The sequence below is a fragment of the Culex pipiens genome, chromosome 2 (genome assembly GCF_016801865.2).
Source record: "Culex pipiens pallens isolate TS chromosome 2, TS_CPP_V2, whole genome shotgun sequence".
NCBI classification, from domain to species: domain Eukaryota; kingdom Metazoa; phylum Arthropoda; class Insecta; order Diptera; family Culicidae; genus Culex; species Culex pipiens.
Genome location: NC_068938.1, coordinates 58,719,871 through 58,743,969, shown reverse-complemented (window position 1 = coordinate 58,743,969; position 24,099 = coordinate 58,719,871). Strand labels below are relative to the sequence as shown.

Sequence of the window (24,099 nt, the reverse complement as noted above, 5' to 3'; positions counted from 1 at the left end):
TAGTTCAAATCAATTGTACATGTTTTCAATTAAAACCTAATATTTTAAGCACTATTATTCTTTGCTCATACTTTCCAATGAATGTTTTGAAAGGAGGCTGTAGTAGGTGGTGAGACAAAAACTTGTAACAAAATTTGCATTGGCCTAATGAAATAAAAAAAAGGTTATTGGAAAATATTCTTGAAAAAATGTCCAAAATAATATCTGACTGCAACATTATTTTGGCAAATTTTAATACTTTTGTGAAATTTGAATAAAATGCACCGTTTTCTTGTTCTTGATTAATTTTCCAAGAAAACGTTTGTTTTTTCTTTTTCAAAAACATTGAATGATGAAACATGGCCATATCCTTGCAAAGAATGAAAATGAAAGATACATATTTTTTATGAAAGATATGCAATCAGCCTTGTTTTTCAACCGGTGACCTGATTTTTCACGGAATAGTAAAATATTTGTGGAATCGTGATTTTTGTAAAAACGGATAAACAGTTTCCAAGATATCGTCGATTGAAAAATGAAGGCTATTTCTTTAAAAAAAAACTTTTGTTTTAATTTTTAAAGAACTAATTGGATATTTTTAGCGATTTTAAAAAATCGGAGATGGATAAAGTTAGACAAAATTTTGAAAAATGATTATTTTTAAACATTTTCGAATGATGAAAAGGCTCACTTTTCATCGCCAAAATAACAGTAGTGAAAAGTACTTTCCATCGCCAAAATAACAGTAATGAAAAGTAAATGTTATGTTTTGCTTTGTTTTTTCATAATATTTTTTTATCCATTTATCTTTTGAAGTGTTTCTTTTTTACACAGCTAAAAAAGTAGTAATCCAGCTGCGTGTAAAAGGCCTGGGTGTAAAATAAATATTGCATTATTTTATGAAATTCTGTGTACACCCAAAGGAAAAATATATCTCAAAATCTGCAACATTGGATTTGCTGCAGAAAATGTCACATTTTATAACATTTTTTGCAGCAAGCCCGTAGATCATTTTTGCCCGCGTGTAAAAATTTCAGCGATCTACAGTTCTCACCAACACATATAATGCTGGCCCGTCCCCGAGCAACACTCCAAAGAGAAGCATATGTTGGTGCTCTTTCACTCATTTTTTATCAAGCGTCCATGGTGCGGTGGTAGCGTGTCGGATCAATAACCAAGAAGTTGGTGGTTCAATCCTCGTTCTGCTAAGTGTTTTTTTTTGTGACATATAACCATAAAGCCGTCGGTAATGTCGATAATTGTCGGTAACGGGCAAAAATGTCATACTCCTATATCGCAAAAAATGCATGAGGACAGATTTCATGCAGATTCTGATATACTTCCATGCCACCATGCATCACAATCATGCGACTGCCAGTTGGGTGTAATATTATACCCTGAAATATGTAGCTCTTCAGTATGGGAAACCTGCTTGACCGAAATGTCAAGCTCATATATGCGTTTATCCTTACAGCTTTCCATCGGTCTGATGGCCGAGTGGGCTTAGGCGCCAGTCCTTACTGTTAGTGCTGAGTTTGAATCCCGTCGATTGCAACTTTTTTTGTGTTTGCAAAAATGTACATGCAGTGTGTAATATTAAGTGTTTATTTTGACGCAGGTGATGTGCATGCTTTTGCATGCGATTTTACCATCGGATTTTTTGCTGTGTATCTGAAGTTTTATGCCTTTTCTACACCCAAAGAAAAAATATCTCTCAAAATCTGCAACAGTGGATTAGCTGCAGAAATTGTCATATTTTATTACATTTTTTGCAGCAAGCCCCTAGATCATTTTTGCCCGCGTGTAAACATTTCAGCGATCTGCAGTTCTCACCAACACATATAACGCTGGCCCGTCCCCGAGCAACACTCCAAAGAGAAGCATATGTTGGTGCTCTTTCACTCACTATTCATCAAGCGTCCATGGCGCGGTGGTAGCGTGTCGGACCAATAACCAAGAAGTTAGTGGTTCAATCCTCGTTCTGTTAAGGGTTTTTTTTTTGTGAAATACAACCAAAAAGCCGTCGGTAATGTCGATAATTGTCGGTAACGGGCAAAAATGTCATACTCCTATATCGCAAAAAATGCATGAGGACAGATTTCATGCAGATTCTGATATACTTTCATGCCGCCATGCATCACAATCATGCGACTGCTAGTTGGGTGTACTACGTTTAATAAATGCCTCAACTCTTTTTGATGTTTTGATTTTTTATTTTTAGTTTTTTTATATAAACTTATACTGTAAGCTTTCACAAGATTCTCTGTAATTACTCTTAGCTTTAAAAAAAAGGTAATTGCAAAAGCCAGGTCTTAGTACCGAAAAGGACCTAATAAAAAAAATATGGAAAAAATACTGTAAGTTTTAAGGTTGCAACAAAGTCTTTGATGGCCAAAACTAAAAAAAAATGAATACATATTTTGGCATATAAAGTTGGGGATATAAGTGAAAAACACGGCACAAATTAACCCAACAATATTAAATATATTTTCCGAAACATTGGCAAAGTCACATGAAATACTTTAAATCAGGAAACCCAATTTTTTCCGTTTATTTGATCAACTTTTTATTTTACAAAAAACTTTACTTTGCCTATTGTTTGTTTCACTTCTTTAATTTTTGTGTCATGTATCTTGTTTGTTTCTGATAGTTTTTGGCTTATTCTACCAATTCGTACTATTAACTTTTCATAATTAATTTTTTCATGTTTTTTAATTTTGTTGCGTGTTTTTCCCATTTTCTGCTAAAGAACAATACGAATGTCATTTAAATTAAAAAAAAAATGCGTAGAGATATAGTTTGATACATAACAAAAAAAAAACTGCATTCTTATTTTCACATAAAATATAGGAAAATTGTGAATGACCCAGCCCTAGTTGACCCCAGAAAAAAATGACATTGACATAAACATTGGCAAAGTCACATAAAACAAGTCAAACTTCCAACCCAAAAAAAAATCTTGATTTTTAAGAGTTCTTCTTTTCAATGCATTTGAAGATCAGAAATTGGTTAAAAAAATTGATTTTTGGCGAGGCTGGCTTTGGGATGTAGAGTGTTAATTTAAGAGCGAGTCCACGAGCAAAGCATACCCATCTCGCACCGACCTCACCAATCTGCCTGAAATTTTCAGGGGTTGTTTGTACATATAAAACTAGCATCTGGCCAAAATATGAGCACTCTAGGTCAACGGGAAGTGGGGCAAATCGGGACACTAAGTTTGAAGGTTTAAAAACGTCAAAAATCTTAAAAAGGCTATAACTTTGACAAAATTCAATTTAATTTCAAAATTCAAAATGCATCTGAAAGGGCTTAAAAAATGCAACAAAATGCAGGGTAGAGCATCCAAATTGGTCAAACCTAAAGGGAGTTATTGGCATTTTAGTGAAAAAATAGCATAATTTTCAAACTCAAATAAAAAAATGTTCCATCCAGATATCAACTCGGTTCGACCTGCAGCTTGTAGGGGACATCTGGGACTACCATTTGAATTTAAGAACGCTTTGGGTAGACAGTTTAACATAATAAATAGACACTTTTACTTTTAGTGAATTTTTTGGTCGTAATTTTTTGCTCCGGGGACCCCTTAGATCAAATTTTTCGGTGATAATTTCATCATATTCGTGTTTCTGAGACAATTTTACAATAGAAACATGCATAAAAATGATTATTTTCATCCATTTTAACCCTTTAAAAAATAAAAGTTAAAAAAAATCTTTGAATCACATTTATTGAAAATCAAGTTCGTTTCCAAGGATACTAGATGACACCAGAAAAAAGCAGCTTCTTAATTTTTTTTAACTTTCATTTTTTAAAAGGTTAAAATGGATGAAAATAAACATTTGTGTGCATGTTCCTAATGTAAAATTGTCTCAGGAACACGAATATGGTAAAATTATCACCGAAAAAATTGATCTAAGGGGTCCCCGGAGCATAAATTTACGACCAAAAAATTCACTAAAAGTAAAAGTGTCTATTTAATATGTTAAACTGCCTTACCCAAAGCGTTCTTAAATTCAAATGGTAGTCCCAGATGTCCCCTACAAGCTGCAGGTCGAACCGAGTTGATATCTGGATGGAACATTTTTTTATTTGAGTTTGAAAATTATGCTATTTTTTCACTAAAATGCCAATAACTCCCTTTAGGTTTGACCAATTTGGATGCTCTACCCTGCATTTTGTTGCATTTTTTAAGCCCTTTCAGATGCATTTTGAATTTTGAAATTAAATTGAATTTTGTCAAAGTTATAGCCTTTTTAAGATTTTTGACGTTTTTAAACCTTCAAACTTAGTGTCCCGATTTGCCCCACTTCCCGTTGACCTAGAGTGCTCATATTTTGGCCAGATGCTAGTTTTATATGTACAAACAACCCCTGAAAATTTCAGGCAGATTGGTGAGGTCCAAACGACGTCCCATACAAAGGGGTATGCCCTGTTCGTGGACTCGCTCTTAATATCTTCTAAATTTAATTTCTAATAAAAATATTTTCGGCGAAACTTAAGAACAAAGCATGTCTAGATGTGGGATTGGATCTTAGATGGTTAAGGAACGCTGATTTTGCATTTTTGTCGAATGAGATGGTCCTAATGACTTATTTAAAACTAGATTTCAGTTGAAGATGCCTTTCGAAAGCTGTAATTGATTAGAGTGTTGATATTCCAACATGCTAAATTTAAAAATACATTTTAAGGAAATTAAACCAAGTAAATGAAGCAAAATAACTTCTTTTGACCCTAAAACATAAAAAAATTAAGTACAAACATTCCTTGACCTAATCTGAAAGGTCATAAAAACAAGTTTTGCTTAACACAAAAACCGTTGAACTCAATTACAAAGGATGAAGTGTGATAATTTGGTTACCAAATGACCTTCAACCAAACCTTTGCACTGTTTTTTTTATAGCTGCATTAAAATTTCAACGGCTAAAAACAATCTTGCCATATCATCTAAGTATGTGCTGCACTATTTATAGCTCCTAAACAAAATAATGTGCCAAATTCCACCCCGTAGCCCAACCAAACTGCTCCATCATTCATCGTGCCGACATGTTGCTGCGTTCGATCATTTCAAAGCTAAGTGGCTGTTTAAAGCGCTGTTGAATTGACGGAGCAAAATGATATAATCAAGAGAGATCAAAGGTAGACAAATTTTGGATGCGCCATTTTGGGCAGATTAAGCTTATGATCACGGTTCTAGAGTGCAAATTGTGGCGTTTTTGCTACTGTTGTTTGCTACCATTATGTAGAGGGATGATTGAAAGTAGTTGCACAGTATAAATTTGAAAAAGATGTAAAAAAAAATCAAAATTTAATTCATACAGAAATTTTAAAAGGAAGTTTTTGTTATTTTGTTTATCGATCTAAATTGTATTCAAAAAAAATGTAATTGTAAACATAGTCACAATTTTCAAACAGTGTACTCGTGAAGTTCTTCCTTCTTTACCCGCCTACACTTGGCGATACAATGCATCACATTAAGCCGTTTAGCTTCTTTTTGACGATCAATTCGGGCAACTCATCGCAATGGAGCTTCGCACTAGCGCAGGCACTACAAACAAAAAGAAAACAAGCAAAAAAAAAAGCTGCGAAAATGAGCTTAGAACACGTTTTTCAATGGCGGGGAAGTACTGCCAACGGGTAAGCGAAGGGGGTTGGAATTCAAATTAGTATTGTTGCTGCTGTTGTTGTGGTTAGTCGCGGCGATTAAACAGCTGAGTCAGGTGAGGAGGGGGTTTCGAGGAGGGGGAGGGGAAAAAGCAGTACGATATTATGGACATAATAGCACATTGTCGAGGGGGAATATTTTGGCACAAGTGTTCACCGTATAAATGGAACGTGTTGTCAAATGTTTACGTGAATGATATTGTCGGGTTGCGAGGCTTATCGATTTTGTTTTTCTCTAAAGTGAAAAGGTGTGTTATGATATTATTGCTGTTATGATGTCATTACCAAACTGTTTGTTTGTTTGTTTGTTTGGAGAAATTCATTTCATTGACCAGGAAACAACCCTAGCTCCTGATAAATCTTCCTTTTCTACCAGATGCTCAACATCAAAATTTATAAACATATCTAAAATGGTTACAAATTTTACAAGTATTCAAATTGAAAACACAAACAAAAAAATGAAGAAGAATAATTTTTCAATTTTGGGACCACAGGTCAGAAAAATCTTCACAGAGCAATTCTCTCAGTAGTGAGCAATTTTTGTAACATTATTTTTTGTTTTTTTTTTTTATGATGTTGATGAAACTTTGTGTGTGGCTCGCCCATACAAGTCTCCATACAATTTTTGGCAATCTTCCATACAAAATTGCTATTGAAATAAATCTTAATCATACAGCAAATCCATTTGAAAAGAGCATAAACCGAAAAAAATGTTCTCAGACCGGGCTTAATTTTATTCGACGGATCCTTGGCCAAAAGAACAAGACTCATATTTTTTGTTTGGCCGTTAGGGAAACCTACACCGTGCTAGGGTGGTCCCAAAAACGACAAATTTTCGCAAAAACCACATTTATCAAAAAAATATAACTCATAGCCATTTCAACCGATTTTAGTCCGATTTAAACTGAAAATTATACCATCTATGAGCATGAATACTAGAATCCCTGTTTTTTTCAATATATTTATATTACAAAATTGCTGTATCTTCAAAAGAAAAGTAATAAGGACAATCGTCAATACGAAGACTTTTATGAAAAAAAAATTTCTGATATTACATCAGAATTGTGGTAAAATTATACATTTTCAGAGGTAAAATCACACTTTTAATCTGACATAAATGATTCCCAGATGTAATATTACCATGATTTTTTTTCTGAGTACAGATTACTTTTTTTAAATACGGTACAATGATAAAAGCCGGGTCCGGTGGTTTAGTGGTTAGCGTGGTAGCCTCTAAACCCCAGTATGGCCTGGGTTCACGCCTTCTATCGGATGGGGAAGTAAAACGTCGGTCCATTTGCGTAAAAGAGGCTATGGTTGACTCACCACACATAATCTTCGGACGCCAAGAAATGAGCAGAAACTTGCAACAAAGCCCACAAGAGCAACTCTCTACGAAATCGGCCGATTTCGACCATTTTTATTTTTTGTATTTTTTCATTGTGCTCAAACTTTTTGGGGTCCTTCTCTATGACCAAATAGACTATTTTGTGTCATTGGTTCACCCATACAAGTCTCCATACAATTTTGGCTGCTGTCCATACAAAAATGGTATGTAAATATTCAAACAGCTGTAACTTTTGAGTGAATTTTCTGATCAATTTGGTGTCTTCGGCAAAGTTGTAGGTATTGTTGAGGACTATTGAGAAAAAAATAGGTACACGGAAAAAAAATTAAAATGCTAGTCTTGTTTTAATTTTTTTCTAAATATTTTTTTCGAAAAGATCGGAAAATTTCACGAATGTTTCATATTTTAACATTGAAAATCGGACCATTAGTTGCTGAGATATCGACATTAGAAAATGGTGAGTTGTTTGGGTGAGACTTAGAAAACTTCAATTTTCGTGTTTCTTTTTCTTAAAGCGGCTGTATCTCGGCAACCATAGGTCCAATCTTTAATGTCTCTTAGACAATTTTATAGCAAATTTTCTGAACTTTTCAAAAAAATATTTTCAGAAATGGTCACTCATGGTCACTATTTTTAAAAATAAAAAAACTGCAAATATTTCGCTAAAATCAAACTTTCGGTGGCTATATCTTGAAAACAGAGCCCTTTATCAAAAAATCTGTAAAGTACTTTTCGATTGCAAATTCAATTTTACATTAAAAAATTACGTCAAATTTGTTTTTGCATAAAATTTCTTTTTTTTTCAAAAATCACTATTTTTTCAAAAATGCATAACATGGCGGCAGATTTTTTTTTACCATGTTTCTCTATGGCTCAAAAGTTTTTGTCCACTAAAACATATCAAAAAATCTCGAAAATCAAAAAATACGTATTTTGGGAAATTGAGTTTTTTGTGAAAAAAAAGTTGATTAAAAAATCTGCATTTTTTTTCCGTGTACCTATTTTTTTCTCAATAGTCCTCAACAATACCTACAACTTTGCCCAAGACACCAAATTGATCAGAAAATTCACTCAAAAGTTACAGCTGTTTGAATATTTACGTACCATTTTTGTATAGACAGCAGCCAAAATTGTATGGAGACTTGTATGGGTGAACCAATGACACAAAATAGCTTATTTGGACATAGGGAAGGCCCCCACAAAGTTTGAGCCAAATCAAAAAATACCAAAAAAATAAAAATGGTTGAAATCAGCCGATTTCGTAGAGAGTTGCTCATATCTAAAATGGTAACAAATTTTTCAAGTATTCAAATTGAAACACAAACAAAAAAATGAAGAAGAATAATTTCGTTTCACTACAATTTTTAATTTTGGGACCACAGGTCAAAAAACCATCGAAACATTTGAAAAAGTCGCATGGAAACTAAAAATAGCGGTTTGACTGTGTCTGGGCAAAAGAGCCTATGTCTGAAAATATTTTATCGGATTTCTAGGGAAATTTCACATAATATATCAAAAAATTGGAAACATTTATTATTGACAAACCATCCAACTGAATAAACTGAAAATTATATCATGTATTCTTTTTTGAGCATGAAAACAAAAATCCCTGTCTTTTCAATATATTTATTTCAAAAAACTGCTGTATCTTCGAAAGAATAGTAATTAGGACAATCGTTAATACTAAGATATTTTTGAAAAATTGGCTGTCAAAGTATTACCTGCGATTGGATTTTGTTTTTTTTTAACGTACAGATAATTTTTTTTTAATACGGTTCCAATAATAAAAATCTGTATTGTTTGGGAAAGACATACCCTCCAGCATTTTTCGTGGGTTTTTTTGCAATATCTTAGCCTATTTTCCCAAACATATTGAGCAAAAAAATTTGGAATACCTGGACAGTTGACTTTCAAACCTTAAAACCAAAAAATCTTTTGGCGGTGTCGTGAATCGTTATTTAAGTACATTTTTATTTTCAAATAGCTCGTTGATATGATGCAATCGATTTGGCTCAAGTTTGGGCCAAAATTATTGCTGAGAAGTTTGCAACAAATTTTGAAAAGTTTCAAAAGATTGTTTACTATAATCAGGGAAACTTTTAAAAATAGCGTTATTGTAATACTTACTAAGTGTCATGTTTTCTCAATGAGTTCGAATCGAAAAACGGACTGCATCGGTAAATTTTGCACTAATAAGAGTTTATATTTGGGTAATTCTCCGCCAACTCACACAGCAGTTGCCCCGACCCCTCTTCGATTTGCGTGAAACTTTGTCCTAAGGGGTAACTTTTGTCCCTGATCACGAATCCGAGGTCCGTTTTTTGATATCTCGTGACGGAGGGGCGGTACGACCCCTTCCATTTTTGAACATGCGAAAAAAGAGGTGTTTTTCAATAATTTGCAGCCTGAAACGGTGATGAGATAGAAATTTGGTGTCAAAGGGACTTTTATGTAAAATTAGACGCCCGATTTGATGGCGTACTCAGAATTCCGAAAAAACGTATTTTTCATCGAAAAAAACACTAAAAAAGTTTTAAAAATTCTCCCATTTTCCGTTACTCGACTGTAAAAATTTTTGGAACATGTCATTTTATGGGAAATTTAATGTACTTTTCGAATCTACATTGACCCAGAAGGGTCATTTTTTCATTTAGAACAAAATTTTTCATTTTAAAATTTCGTGTTTTTTCTAATTTGCAGGGTTATTTTTTAGAGTGTAACAATGTTCTACAAAGTTGTAGAGCAGACAATTACAAAAATTTTGATATATAGACATAAGGGGTTTGCTTATAAACATCACGAGTTATCGCGATTTTACGAAAAAAAGTTTTGAAAAAGTTGGTCGTCATCGATCATGGCCGTTCATGGTCACCCGCGACAGACACGGACGACGAAACAAAGAGAAACGCAAAAAGTAACTTTTTCAAAACTTTTTTTCGTAAAATCGCGATAACTCGTGATGTTTTTAAGCAAACCCCTTATGTCTATATATCAAAATTTTTGTAATTGTCTGCTCTACAACTTTGTAGAACATTGTTACACTCTAAAAAATAACCCTGCAAAGTTAGAAAAAACACGAAATTTTAAAATGAAAAATTTTGTTCTAAATGAAAAAATGACCCTTCTGGGTCAATGTAGATTCGAAAAGTACATTAAATTTCCCATAAAATGACATGTTCCAAAATTTTTTACAGTCGAGTAACGGAAAATGGGAGAATTTTTAAAACTTTTTTAGTGTTTTTTTCGATGAAAAATACGTTTTTTTCGGAATTCTGAGTACGCCATCAAATCGGGCGTCTAATTTTACATAAAAGTCCCTTTGACACCAAATTTCTATCTCATCACCGTTTCAGGCTGCAAATTATTGAAAAACACCTCTTTTTTCGCATGTTCAAAAATGGAAGGGGTCGTACCGCCCCTCCGTCACGAGATATCAAAAAACGGACCTCGGATTCGTGATCAGGGACAAAAGTTACCCCTTAGGACAAAGTTTCACGCAAATCGAAGAGGGGTCGGGGCAACTTTTCCCGATTTCGTGTGAATTGGTAGAGAATTACCCATTTGAGAAATAATTTGAAACCGGGGTAACGGTTTACGGCAAACAAAAAAGTTTTATATTAGTCTTATATATCATGTCTACATTGTTTCAATGAAATCGGTAAAACTGATTTCCTATTTATTGGCATGGAATTGCTCGAAGATAAAGTCCATTTGATTTTTATAACTGGCATGAAAAGGCTAAACATTTGAATAGGATGTTAAGCAATCCAAGTCTTCTCTTTCACGATGAACGGAAATTCCCTCGAGCGCTCCAAATTTCGTCAAATCCATAATCTCCAAAGTAAACTTAGTTTGTTTAACCGGAAAGCTATCAATCTATAAATAATTTCAATTTAAGTGTGACGAAAACATCTTAAATCCGCCAAATCATTAAGTAAACTGTAGAAAATCCCCTCATTTGTCTGCTTTTTGCACATTCATTAAGCTAAATTCTTTACGCACGACCGAACCCGGTAGCATACATTCCGGAGCCCGGCGGGGCATGATTTTGGAGCTTCAATGCCAATTAGAGCACGCTGGGTTCCTGGTTAGCACCTATGACAACAAACAAAATGAAAACATCTCATCGAGAATGGGAGCGTCGTGGGAGTTGACATTTTGTTGTCAAGTTTAATGGTCCTATTTTGGTTGCGCACAAGTAATGGACTGAGTACGCAGCAACAGGTGCTGTTGCGCTTTCTTGGAGTGTTAATGAAATTCTAATCTCCACCAGGTCAACAAACAAGTAGTTGCGTGAAAAAATGTTTTTCGACAATCTGAAAGTGCTTGTTTACCTTAGATTCGCTTCACGCAGGTTTTATCCAAATTTTTCTGGTTGATCGATTTGCATAAATTTCCCCGTTAAGCTTGTTGAAGATCATTCCGAGCAAACTTTAGAATGGTGTTCAGTGACGCCAGAACAAAGAGGGGTTTTTGTCATTTTAATTGTTTGAAAATAAATCATATCAATTTTACAAGTAATACCTACTGATAAGCAAAAAAAAAAACAATCTAGAAATTGAAAATATTACTCCTCCAGACTTCCCAAAGTCGACGCCACTGTTCATACAGCAAGCACGTTTCAGCCTTATCAGACAGATAATTTCTCACAATTGTGCAAGCACTTCCCACACGAGATTCCAGGCCGGCTAATAACAGCGTTCTACCGGCTCCGGCCGGTGTGCACTACCCCTCCAGTTGAAGTTGTTGCAAATCTAATCTGAACTTTCTCAAACCAAGATTTGCTTACAGTTTCGGAAGTGGCGTAACTTAACGCTTTAATTAATGAATGTTTGAGTTTACCTATCTGGCACTGAAATACTTCAAATCGTTCCAAATATCTAATTAATCTTTAATTGATGCTTCCCTACTCAAGTCCTTCATCGTCACTACAAGGTATACTTAAGCTAATGTTTACTTCCTTCCCGCAGTGAACATAATCTCGCTGGCCCAGGGCACGGCCATCGGATGGCTATCGCCGTTCCTGCCCCTGCTGATCTCAACCAACTCCCCCCTGAACGCTCCCGTAACGGACATCCAGGCCACTTGGATCGCGTCGCTGCTGTGCGTGGGAGCAATCTTCGGCACGGTTCTGTTCGGCTGGTCGGCGGACAAATTTGGCCGGAAGTTTTCGCTCTGCATGGCCGCCCTTCCGCTGATCGGATTCTGGGCGTGCGTGGCCTTCGGAGGATTCGTTGAAGTGCTGTACGCTGCCCGACTGTTGGCCGGCCTCGGCGCTGCCGGAGTGTTCCTGCTGGTGCCACTGTACGTCACGGAGATTGCCGAAGATAGGTTAGTTTGGTTTGGGGTTATGTTTGGGACCCAATTTTAATCATACTTTTTCACAGGATTCGAGGCACCCTCGGGTCGTTCTTCATCCTGTTCATCAACATGGGCACGCTGGTGTGTTTCATCGCTGGAACTTACATGTCCTACCACGTGACCTCGTACGTCTTGATCCTGTTGCCAATCCTGTTTCTGGTGTGCTTTATCCGGCTTCCGGAAACGCCCCAGCATCTGATCAAGTGTAACAAAATTGAAGCCGCTGAGGGGGCGCTCAAGTTCCTGCGGGGATACACCACCTCGCCGGAGCATTTGGAACAGCTAAAGGAGGAAATGAGTCGGCTGATGAGCACCATAGCTATCCGAGGCAAGGAGAATGATTCCGGAGAGGATTCGTCCATTCGACTGGCGGACTTTGGTAAGTCGTTTGAGAAACAATTTTTGTTTTAAAGCCAAATCAAGCATTCTGAAGCATTGACCAACAATAATTTCTACAAGTTTGATTTTTTTGTAGCGTTTTGTGGCAGATTTTTTTATGACTAAAGCTGCCATTTTGCACAATAAGTTTTTCCGTACATGCTTGAATATAAGTTAGAAGCTTTATATAAGTTAGAAGAATAATCTTTCAAAAAGTAGAAAAATCTGATTTAGAATTTTAAAGGCTCCATTTATTTTTACGATTTCATCCTTTTTCTCACAAAAAAAAAAAAACAAAATTGCGTTTTAAAAACAAAAAAAAAAATAAAATTTGCGTTGAATGACGACTATGCATTTTTGCAAATTCTATGTGAAATTGTTAACTTTTTTTTTTCTTTTGGAAGAGACAAATTTGCTTACTTTTCCATGCCAAAAAAACATTACTGAATAGAAGTACCGTAAACCGGGGTGACTTTGATAGGATTTCAATTTGCTTTAGAATATTTTCCAACAGGTAAGGTTTTTCTCAAGATTATTATTTTTAGAACATGTACTGGGGTAGACTACACAAAGTCCATGCATTATTTCGGAAAAAAAGTTTTTTCAATAATGTTTAGAAAAATAGTTACGTTTAAAATTCTTAGTTTTAATTCCGGGGTGACTTTGATAGTCATAGTTTTTCTTGTTAAAATCATATTTAAGATGTTCAAACTTTATTTGTACGCTAAATGTACCATCACTAAAGAAGCTGATATAGTTTTTAAGAAAAAAATCAATGTTTATATTTAGTTAACTAAGTGTATAAGCTTTTTAGCAAAATACATATAAATTTTAGGTAAAATTGTTAAAAAGTCGGAATTTTGCCTGAAATTTGTTAAAACTAGTTTTGTTTGTAAAATTATCGATTTATATTGCATTTTATACTGAATTCAAAGCACGAATCACAAGTTTTCACATTTTACATGAAATTTGTTCAACTGAAATTGCCTATAAATTTGGAGATTTTTTTTTAATTGTGTTTCAAAAACACATATTATTTATTATTTACAAACTTTTTTAACCTTCTTCTAGTGGAAAATTGTCCAAAGAATCCGAAAATGCATTCCGTTTTCCGATTAAAAATCATGTTCATTGAGAAAATCATGACAATTTGAGAAGTTTAAAATAATGACTTTCATCAGCATTTTCTTAACTATAGTTAACTAACTTTTTAAACTTGTCAAAATTTTATGAAAAGTTCTGCTTGAGGTACTTTGAACACTTCTCTACCACGGTCAGTATGTTTCTTAACCATTCCTTAAATATTTTAATTGTACTCTTCATTTTGCGGAAAAATCGCAAACCTATCAAAGTCACCCCGGCTATCAAAGTCACCCCGTTTTACGGTACTTTTCCATGATTATTTTTCAGAATCACAAAATATAATGTGTGAAAATTGTTGCACAACTAGATTGCATAAATTAGTAATGTGAGTTTTAAACAAGGTGATCATGATTCATTCGGCAGCGTTGCCGATTTTTTTGAATAAATCAAATATTCGTGTCTTCAAAATATCTTCATACAAAAACGTCTTCTTTGAATCACTCATAACACGTCAAGGTTAACTCGGATCGTTTTACAACTTTCGATAAAGCTAATTGTCGTCAAATTTAAATATTCAATTCAATTCAGTTTTTATTCATTCAGTTATCAATAAACAATTTGTTTTTCTTATATACCTAAATAGAGTTTTGGAGTTCCTTTCAGCTATGAATTCAAAATTTACACTTAGTGATACTATTAGAACTAGCAAAAGGGATTAATCCAGAGCAGGAAAAATTTCAACAAAAAAACCTACTAGAATTGTTATAGAAAGGGGGATAGAAAAAGGAAAACTTAAAACTAGATCATAGGTGAAAGATAACTTTTGACGCCGAAGGCAGCTCACGGATGGTAGATGTATTTCATCATTAGCTCGCTAAGAGCCAGGAATAGTTCCGGCTTGTTCCGGCAGGTTCGAAAGCGGGTCATCCACCTTTTGGTGGATTTTTGTTTTTTTTTTTTGCTTTCCTCCATACATTTTTGCGAATCAATTTGGCTCCAAATTTATACAGTTTATTATTTTTACCTAAAGAAACGATCCAGGGGGTATTTCTTATGATTTTCTAAATTTTACAAAAAGCTGAGATGACCAAAGATTTATCTACAAATTTGCTTGAAAAACTCTCAAAATTGCTACAATACCACCTTTGCAAAAAAAAAACATGAGAATGCATCGTCATTAATTAAAACGAAAAAATCGGCCAAATTTCAAATAAATTTCATCAACTATTAGATGGATATTTGAATCCATTGGTTTCATTTCAAAGTTAGAATACTTGAAAAAAAGCATATAATGTTTTGAGTATAAATATCTTTAAAAAAAATCACTGGTAAAGTAACTTTTTTTTTTATTCCTGACATTTTCATAATATGAAATAGATACTGGAAGTGTGTTTGTGTGTTTTATGTTGTTTTTGCATGTTCAGCAAAAAAATGTTAAATTTATCGTTATCGTTATTCCGATAATTCTATCGGCGATAATTTTATCGACGATAATGGACGATAACTTATATTTAATATATTTCTAAAATTGACTAAAACCAACCAAATTATGTTGAATTTTCAAGCTTCCTCTTAGTAAATATTTTTTTGATAATATGGTAAGTTTCAAAGTATAAATACTAAAAAAAATCACAAAATACCGTATTTTTTAAAATACTCAAATTTCTATAATTTGCAATATGGGTATTAAACGATTCGAAATGTTGCATGCATTTTCACAAAATACCGTATTTTCTCGGAAAAACTTATTTTTTTATAGATTGCATATAGAATTTCCACAAAATACCGTATTTTTTTAAAGACTAAATTTTTTATAATTTGCAATATGGGTAACAAACGATACGAAATATCGCATGCATTTTCACTGTTTCATAGTTTTTTGAATTGAACACTAATATTTTCACAAAATACCGTATTTTTTTAAAGTATCCAAATTTTTTAATATGCAATATGGGTATCAAACGAAGCGAAAGTTTACCTGCTTTTTCATTCAAAAAACTCTGAAACAGTTAAAATGCATGCAAAATTTCGAATCATTTGATACCCATATTGCGAATTATAAAAATTTGAGTATTTTCGAGAAAATACGGTATTTTGTGAAAATTTGAGTATTTCATTCAAAAAACTATGAAACAGTGAAAATGCATGCGATATTTCGTATCGTTTGATACTCATATTGCAAATCATAAAAAAAATTAGTCCTAAAAAAATACGGTATTTTGTGAAAATTTGAGTATTTCATTCAAAAAACTCTGAAACAGTGAAAATGCATGCTTAATTTCAAATCGTTTGAAACCCATATTGCGAATTATATTTTTTTTAGTATTTTCGAGAAAATACTCAATAATTTTGCTATTTTGTGAAAATTTGAAAATTTCATTCAAAAAATTCTGAAACAGTTTGCAACATTTCGAATCGTTTGATACCCATATTGCGAATTATAAAAAAATTGAGTACTTTCAAAAAAATACGGTATTTTGTGTTTTTTTTTAAAGTATTTTTACTTTGAAACTTACCATATTATCATAAAAGTATTTACTAAGAGGCAGCAAGAAAATTCAACATAATTCAGTAGATATTATTCAATTTTAGAAATATATTAAATATAAGTTATCGTCCGTTATCCTCGATAAAAATAATCGTCGATAGAATTATCGGAATAACGATCACGATAAATTATCGTTATCGTCCCAACGAAAACGATAGAACTACCGTTATCGTTATTGAACCTCGATAATTTTATCGTTAATAACCTTGATTCTTAGACAAATTGGAAGGAAATTAAAAAAAAAATCTGAATTTTAAACTTTTTTCAAAATTGAAGAACTGAAGGTTTAACTGAAGGTTTGAGTGGCCTAATCTGGAAAACGACACACTTTATGAAAATTTCGGTATAGTACTTTTGGATTGAAAACTTGGTTTTTATTAACTTAAGTGAAAAAATAATAAAATTTCGATTTTTTTAAAAGCACATTTTTTTTCTTCAAGAAATCATAACTTAGAATTGGTTACAAAACGCAAAAAGTAACAACTTTATACCTTTTCAACCTCTTCCAGCCCCCTTCGCCACCAAAAAGGCCCTCCTGATCGGCATGGTTCTCGTAACGCTGAACCAGTTCTCCGGCTGCTTCGCCCTCATCAACTACACGGCGCACATCTTCGCCGAAGCCGGCTCGAACCTGGACCCGAACGTGTCCGCCATGGTCGTGGGCGCCATCCAGCTGGCCGGCTCGTACGTGTCCACGATGGTGGTGGACCGGTGCAAGCGGAAGGTCCTGTACATCGTGTCTTCGTTCGGATCCGCGATTGGCCTCGGGATGATGGGAGTCCACGCGTACCTGGCCGTTTCCGGATTCGACGTGAGCAAGATCAGCTGGCTGCCGGTGGCCAGCTTGTCGTTTGTGATCTTCATCGCGTCGGTCGGAATACTGCCGCTGACGTTTGTGATACTGTCGGAGATTCTGCCGCAGAAGGTAAGGAAGCATTTGATATTGCAGTGATTCCCAAACTAACTCAAATTTCTTTTTCGCAGCTCCGCAGCTTCGGTGGATCGCTCTGCACCACGTTCCTGTGGGTCGTCAGCTTCATCGTGGTCAAGTACTTCCCGGTGATGGTCGAGGTCCTGGGGATGCATGGCTGCATGTGGACCTTCGCCGGGTGCTGTCTGTTTGGGGTGCTGTTCAACGCGTTCTTCGTGCCGGAAACGCGCGGCAAGAGCATCGACGAGATTACGCTGGCCATGGAGAGCCGGAGCAAGGCCACGTAAAAGGCCGGGGTGGACCGGTAAAATGGGAGTGTAGTGCCATAAGAGTGCCAGTGAGAGAATGTGTGGAGCGATGATCTTAACCAAGAATCGAAAATGTTGTGATTAATAGTTGTTACCAATGGAAACCCTAGAATTTAGTACAAACTGAATTGTAAGAAAATATCTTAAATTATTATGAACAGTTCCTGTTATGTAATACAGAAAAGTGTAAATAAAATTTGATTGTATTTATTATGAAGAATTTTTTTTTCTGATTGAGTTGAGTAGACACCCTGAACATTAAAGCTCCACTGAAACATATTCGCTTGAAACTTTTTTACACCTTTGCACGTGTTTTATCAGCTGTTTCTCCAAACAACAACCAAACATTTGAAGGGCACTCAATCACAGATCTATCTGCCTACATCAATCCAACAAAGATTTGCAAAAGATGCTCAAACTTGTCATTCAGCTAACCCCTTCTCCTACTATCACAAAGCCTTCTGAACCGATTCTATTTGGATCATCCCCAGCGCGTTTCGCGGTTTAAGTCGTTCCGAAATGTTGATTAGCACAATTAGGCAGCCGCTAAGTAAGGCTGGCTTTTATTTTCGCGCTCCAAGATCATGCCCCAGAGACTACGGGGCGGGATTACACCATGGGTAGGCCAGTTTGTCGCGAAATTTTGACCAGTGCGGACCGTCGGAACTGTTTCAGGAAAACTTGGTTGAAAACTAAAAGTGGTCGGTGGATTTAAAGTTCATCCCATTTTCTATGCAAGTGCCAAGATTTAAAGGCCAAGGTCATCTTCCGAAGAAAGGCTCGGTGCGTTGCCGATGTTAATTACGGTGCTAAGTGACGGCTGACTGATCAACTGACCGCAGCCAGTAGCCGTGAAAAGTGATCAGCAATAGTGATCGATAACTATTGGACTCACCACAATGACCAAAGTTGCAGGGGCACTTCCGGTTGCGGTAAACGGTGATCGGAGGGTCTTTTATCAGTATTTGGCGGTGCTCTATGGTAATTCATTAAAGTGTTAGAAAAAAATATTGGGATGAAAATGAAAATGGAAATCAAACTATTTGGAAGCTGAAGATTTTAGGGAGGTGCTAAGAGCTGAAACAATAATAGAAAAAAATTGAATCTTTTTTTTTTGCAAGTCTGTCAAAATTGTTGCTGATAATCCAGTTCTTTCCAGTTTCTGTTTCGTAAAAGTTGTTTTGAAATTCTTGAAGGTTGTCGCTTTTGCTTTGAGTGCCTGTAATTAAATTTTACATTGTTTTACTTGCTTTGATTTTTCGTCAAAGCAACACATTTCTTTTCCATTTATAGGATTGAGCTATGGTTACTTGAAGCAAATCAGTTTCATTAGATTTTTGTACAAGCTCTGTCTTAAAGCTCAATTTGATTTTGATTTTATAGTACGATTCTTCAACAAATTATTGGAACATTGTTGGTTTAAATGTTATTTAAATGATTTTGTATCTTTATCATTGTTTACTTATTTTCTGTCCTGATACAATTTTGAGTTACACAGAAAAAAAATCATGGTAATATTTAATCTGGAAAGGGGTACATCTTTTATGTCAGAAAAAGTGTAATTTTGCCTCTGAAAATGTGTAATTTTACCACTATTCTGGTACAATGTCGCATTTTCAGTCTAAATTGAGGTAAAATTACATCATAAAAGAGGTAATACTCAACCTTCTAAAATTACACCTTCCAAATTTACTTTTTTTTTATGGGTACTTTAGTAAAAGCTGATAACTTTTGTTTAGAATATTTAAAGATGAATCACATATTAGGAAGTTTCATCACCTGTTTCATCATGTTTAACCTTAAAATCAATATGATGTGATATTATTTCTTGTTCCTGCGCGTAAAGCTCGAAAAGTATGTGACACACCAGCTGATATTTTGTGGCTGGTGAGCCCATTTTGAATGGGCATGAGTTTCCCTGATTGCTATGGAACAAAACAAATCTTTGTTCTTTTTTCTGTACTACAACCGTCTGAAAATGTCTATGTTTACAAAAAGTCTTTTTGTGGCCTATTAAATGTAATAATGTAATAATTTAAAATTGAAAACTGTTAGAGTCTAAGCTAAATTTCAAATTTCAAAACAGGAAAATGACGAAATCGGCAAAAAATCAACTTTTTTCACTAAAACTGCGATAACTTTAAAATTTTAGCGATGACCTATACATGTTAGGGTACCAAAAGTTGCGTATTTTAATTACGAAAATTTTGGTACCCAAACATCGCTGAAATTTTTAAGTTATCTCAGTTTTAGTGAAAATAGTTGATTTTTTGTCGATTTCGTCATTTCCCTGTTTTTGCGCGTGGTGCGTCGAAAAACTCAGTTTTTATTTTCAAAAAATCATATCTCGGAAATGTACGGTACGACATCGCCAATTTTTAACAGGTTATGTGAAATTTTTCGCCATTTTAAGTTTTCATACGGCTTTTTCAAATGTTAAGCTAGATTTTTCAAACTTCTTACTATTTTTCTCAAATAGCCAAACTACACTGAAATAAAAAAATAGTACCAAATTCCTAAATTCTAGGAATTTTGCCTCCTTTCCTTATTAAGGGGTTACATACATGTAGAAAATCACAAAATTTTATATTACAGAATATTTTATAAATCCACTCAAAAGATGATTATTAATCACTCCTGAAAGTTTCATGAAGATATTTCATGATTAAACTGAGTAAGAGACGATTTAAGTTCAAAATTTTGCCATGCGCAAAGCGGGCTGTCAAACTTTGTTGGCGTTTTTCTCTAAACCCCGAGTTGATTTACGGGTGCCACGATATCTCGAGATGGGATGGACCAAATTGGCTGAAATTTGAGGTGAAGACTCTCAAGATGTATCCCGTGTGCATGACGAAGCCCAATTTTTAAAATTAGCTTTTTAAAAAAATACAAAAATCAAAAACTAACGGTTTTTTATATGAAAAACACAAAAATATTTTTATCTTTTTTTAAAATAAACTTTTTGAAAATCGGGCTTCGTCATGCACACGGAATCGGTTTAACGAGTCTTCACCAAAATTTTGAGCCGATTTGGTCAAGACAGTGTTGAGATATCGTGGCACCCGTTTTTTGAAACTGCTAACTTGAAATTGCTATATCTCGGCAACGATGCAACCAAATATCTTCAAATTTGTTTTGAAAGTAGGTGAAAATGTATATTTTAATGCCATGAAAAAAGAATTAAAAAAAGTTGAAGTGTGTGCTCATACTAACCTCTGACTTTTTTGCCGATATACATGTATGTAACCCCTTAAGTTATCCAAAAAACCCGATTACTAAATAAGGAAAAGTAGCAAAATTCCTAGAATTTAGGAATTTGGTACTTTTTTTTTATTTCAGTGTAATCACCTTTCTTTTGCGTCTAAGACAGCTAAAATCGGATGAAATAACGCGGAGATATGATTTTCTGAAAAAAGTGGTTTTTGCGAAAAATGACGAAAATGGCCATTTTTCGAACCACCCTAGCACGATTGACCAAACAAAAAATACGGGTCTAATTATTTTGGCCAAGGAACTCGCAGAAAAATTTCGAGCCCTATCGGAGTTTTTGGTTTAGGCTCTTTTCAAATGGAATTGCTGTATAATAATAATGCTAACTTGAAGAATTTGCAAAATATCAATGCATTTATGAAGACACGTTTTTTTCTAAACTTAAACTTAAAATTAAAAAAAAAATATAAAAATCTAAACTTCAAGCCAGAATTTTATTTCATTTTAATGAAAACATTGTTGGAAATGGATTATAAACCCGTATACCTGATTTGCAGTCATTAATTTTCAGAAATATGTGATTTGCAAAATGTTTTTATGTTTTAATCTTTAAAAAAATCATTATTTTATTTATTTGTTATTTTTTAATAAATTCAGAGAAAAAAGAAACAAAATATAAAATATATGGAATTTTAAATTGATTTATTTTTTTTAATACAGTCCAGACTCGATTATCCGAAGGTCTCAGAAAAAAATATTTTTGGATAATCGAATCTTCGGATAATCGAATCACGAAAAAAGAGTTTTTTTTTTCTTTTTCTTAATTTTTGTTGTCGAGCTTTAGTATGACCCCTAGGGCCTAGACAACTCTAAAGTGATTTAAAATTTTAAAATCCAAGATGTCGGCTAAAATGGCGGTTACGAAAAACTGAAAAAAAGCATTTGGTCATTTTTAAGGCAATCAACCGTTCAAATTTGACAAAAATGGGGTCGCAGAAATCGAGTTTGATGTTAAAAATAAGAAAATCCAAGATTTGTAAAAGCTTTTTCATTTGTAAACAATGTTGTCAAGAACATTTAGACTATTTCTAATCATTTCTTATGATTTAACACACTTGCCCTTTGGATTCAATCAGAGTCGAAGAACATAAACTTGAAAAAACTTGAATGTATAAAAGGGCATTACGAAAATCAAAGAGAGGTTGGAACATCTTTTTTCTAATTTCATGTTTGTTGGCAAGGAATTACCTATTAGTAAATCTATAAAATATTTTAAAACAATGACTCGACGACAACATTTGCTTCACCCACAGTCAACATCATCTCCCTCGCCCAGGGCACCACTTTTGGCTGGCTCTCCCCGTACCTGCCGCTGCTGATCTCCATCACCGAATCGCCCCTGGACGCCCCCGTAACGGACATCCAAGCCACGTGGATCGCGTCCCTGCTGTGCGTGGGAGCCATCTTCGGCACGGTTCTGTTTGGCTGGTCAGCGGACCGATTCGGCCGGAAGGTGTCCCTTTGCGGGACCGCACTTCCACTGATTGGATTTTGGTCCTGTGTCGCTTTTGGACGGTCGGTTGAGATTCTGTATCTGGCACGAGTTCTGGCGGGTTTGGGGGCCGCCGGAGTGTTCCTGCTGGTACCACTCTACGTCACGGAAATCGCTGAAGATAGGTTAGTTAGGTTTGCAGTTAAGTTTGGAAACCATGTTGATCAATTCATCTTCTTGGCAGGATACGAGGTACCCTCGGGTCATTCTTCATCCTGTTCATCAATACGGGAACGCTGGTCTGCTTCATCGCTGGAACTTACCTTTCCTACCACACCACATCGTACATCTTCATCTTTGTGCCAATTGTGTTCCTGATTTGTTTCACTCGACTCCCAGAAACCCCTCAATATTTGGTACATCGAAATAACCATCCAGCAGCGGAGAACGCTCTGAAGATCCTTCGTGGTTACACCGCTTCACCCGAGCACGTGGACCTGATGAAGAAGGATATGGCCCAGCTAATAGCTCAAGCTGCCAATCGTGGTGACAGCTCTGGACTTACGAGGTCCGACTTTGGTCCATTCTACGTGAAGAAAGCACTCATGATTGGATTAGTTTTGGTAACCCTAAATCAGCTGTCCGGTTGCTTCGCCTTGATCCAGTACGCAGCACAGGTGTTTGCCGATGCCGGATCCGAAATGGATTCCAAGATATCATCGATCATCGTGGGGATTATCCAACTTGCAGGATCGTACACTTCCACGCTCGTAATGGATCGCTGGAGAAGGAAAACCCTGTACATAGTAACAGCGCTGGGTTCGTGCCTTGGACTTACCATGATGGGAGTCTACGCCTATCTCAGCGTAGCCAAGGTTGATGTCAGTCAACTGTACTGGCTTCCGGTGGCCAGCTTGTCCTTTGTGATCTTCATCGCGTCTGTCGGAATGCTTCCGCTGACGTTTGTGATCCTGTCGGAGATCCTACCGGACAAGGTAGCTTGACAACTAAACAATGTCAAATCTTTTTCAACGACACCCTAAACTATTTTCAGCTCCGAAGCTTCGGGGGATCCCTGTGCACCACGTTCATGTGGGTGGTAAGTTTTGTGATCGTCAAGTACTTTGCGGCCGCCATTGAAGTGCTGGGGATGCATGGCAGCATGTGGTTCTTCGCCGGATGCTGTCTGTTTGGGGCGGTTTTCAACGGGCTCTTTGTGCCGGAAACGCGGGGGAAAAGTTTGGACGAAATTAAACTGACGATGGGATGCGATAGTACAGATATGTGAGCTTTTAAGTGGAAGGTTAGAATCAATGATGAACCACCGCAGTGCAATGTTAAGTTAGGATGTACGATAGAGATATTTCGATGCCGGTGTGCTCTTTTGTACTAAGCTTGCTGGGATTCCTATCTAAATAGTACAAAAAAGCACACGGGCATCGATTTGCAATTTTGTGATACTTTATGAATAAAAGATGTTTGTAGATATTTGAAGAATAAATAATAAATAGATACATGTATAGAAAATATGACCTGTATTTTCGATACAGATTTTTGCGTCAGCCTGAATTCTAATAAAATTCATTTGCAAAGCGTGTCAATCTGGATGAATCATGAAAATTCAAGAAAAAAATTCATCATTGAAGTGAAAAATGACATGATTTTAACCCACCAAAGGACTTTATTGTCATTCACTCGATTCATCCATTTTCAATGATACCCTTTTGCGTTCATCAATTCACTTACATGTCACTGCCTCTTACAAGTTAATAGCCATGCCTCAACTATTCAATGCATAGT

At 35.3% G+C, this 24,099-nt stretch overlaps 2 protein-coding genes across 2 annotated transcripts in view; both read left to right on the top strand.

Moving 5' to 3' along the window:
- Positions 1-17,810, top strand: part of LOC120418638 (facilitated trehalose transporter Tret1-like) — a 50,058-nt gene extending 32,248 nt beyond the window's left edge. Inside the window, exons 4-7 of the mRNA XM_039581083.2 lie at positions 11,959-12,319; positions 12,376-12,728; positions 16,868-17,283; positions 17,343-17,810. Of these exons, the coding sequence (XP_039437017.1) occupies positions 11,959-12,319; positions 12,376-12,728; positions 16,868-17,283; positions 17,343-17,576 (1,364 nt within the window). The 3' untranslated portion in view covers positions 17,577-17,810. The remainder of the gene's footprint in view (positions 1-11,958; positions 12,320-12,375; positions 12,729-16,867; positions 17,284-17,342) is intronic.
- A 633-nt stretch (positions 17,811-18,443) lies between these two features.
- LOC120418635 (facilitated trehalose transporter Tret1-like) lies at positions 18,444-23,818 on the top strand. Its single transcript, XM_039581081.2, has 4 exons — positions 18,444-18,578; positions 22,121-22,484; positions 22,544-23,294; positions 23,354-23,818. Exons 1-4 carry the CDS (start codon positions 18,497-18,499, stop codon positions 23,585-23,587), a joined length of 1,431 nt encoding a protein of 476 aa, XP_039437015.1. The 5' UTR covers positions 18,444-18,496; the 3' UTR covers positions 23,588-23,818.
- Positions 23,819-24,099: the final 281 nt, after the last annotated feature.

Coding starts and splice junctions, on each gene's coding strand:
- LOC120418635 (XM_039581081.2), top strand. CDS start 18,497: ATGACCAAAGTTGCAGGGGCACTTCCGGTTGCGGTAAACGGTGATCGG. Junction 18,579..22,120: donor GTATTTGGCGGTGCTCTATG/GTAATTCATTAA, acceptor CTTCACCCACAG/TCAACATCATCTCCCTCGCC. Junction 23,295..23,353: donor CGGAGATCCTACCGGACAAG/GTAGCTTGACAA, acceptor AACTATTTTCAG/CTCCGAAGCTTCGGGGGATC.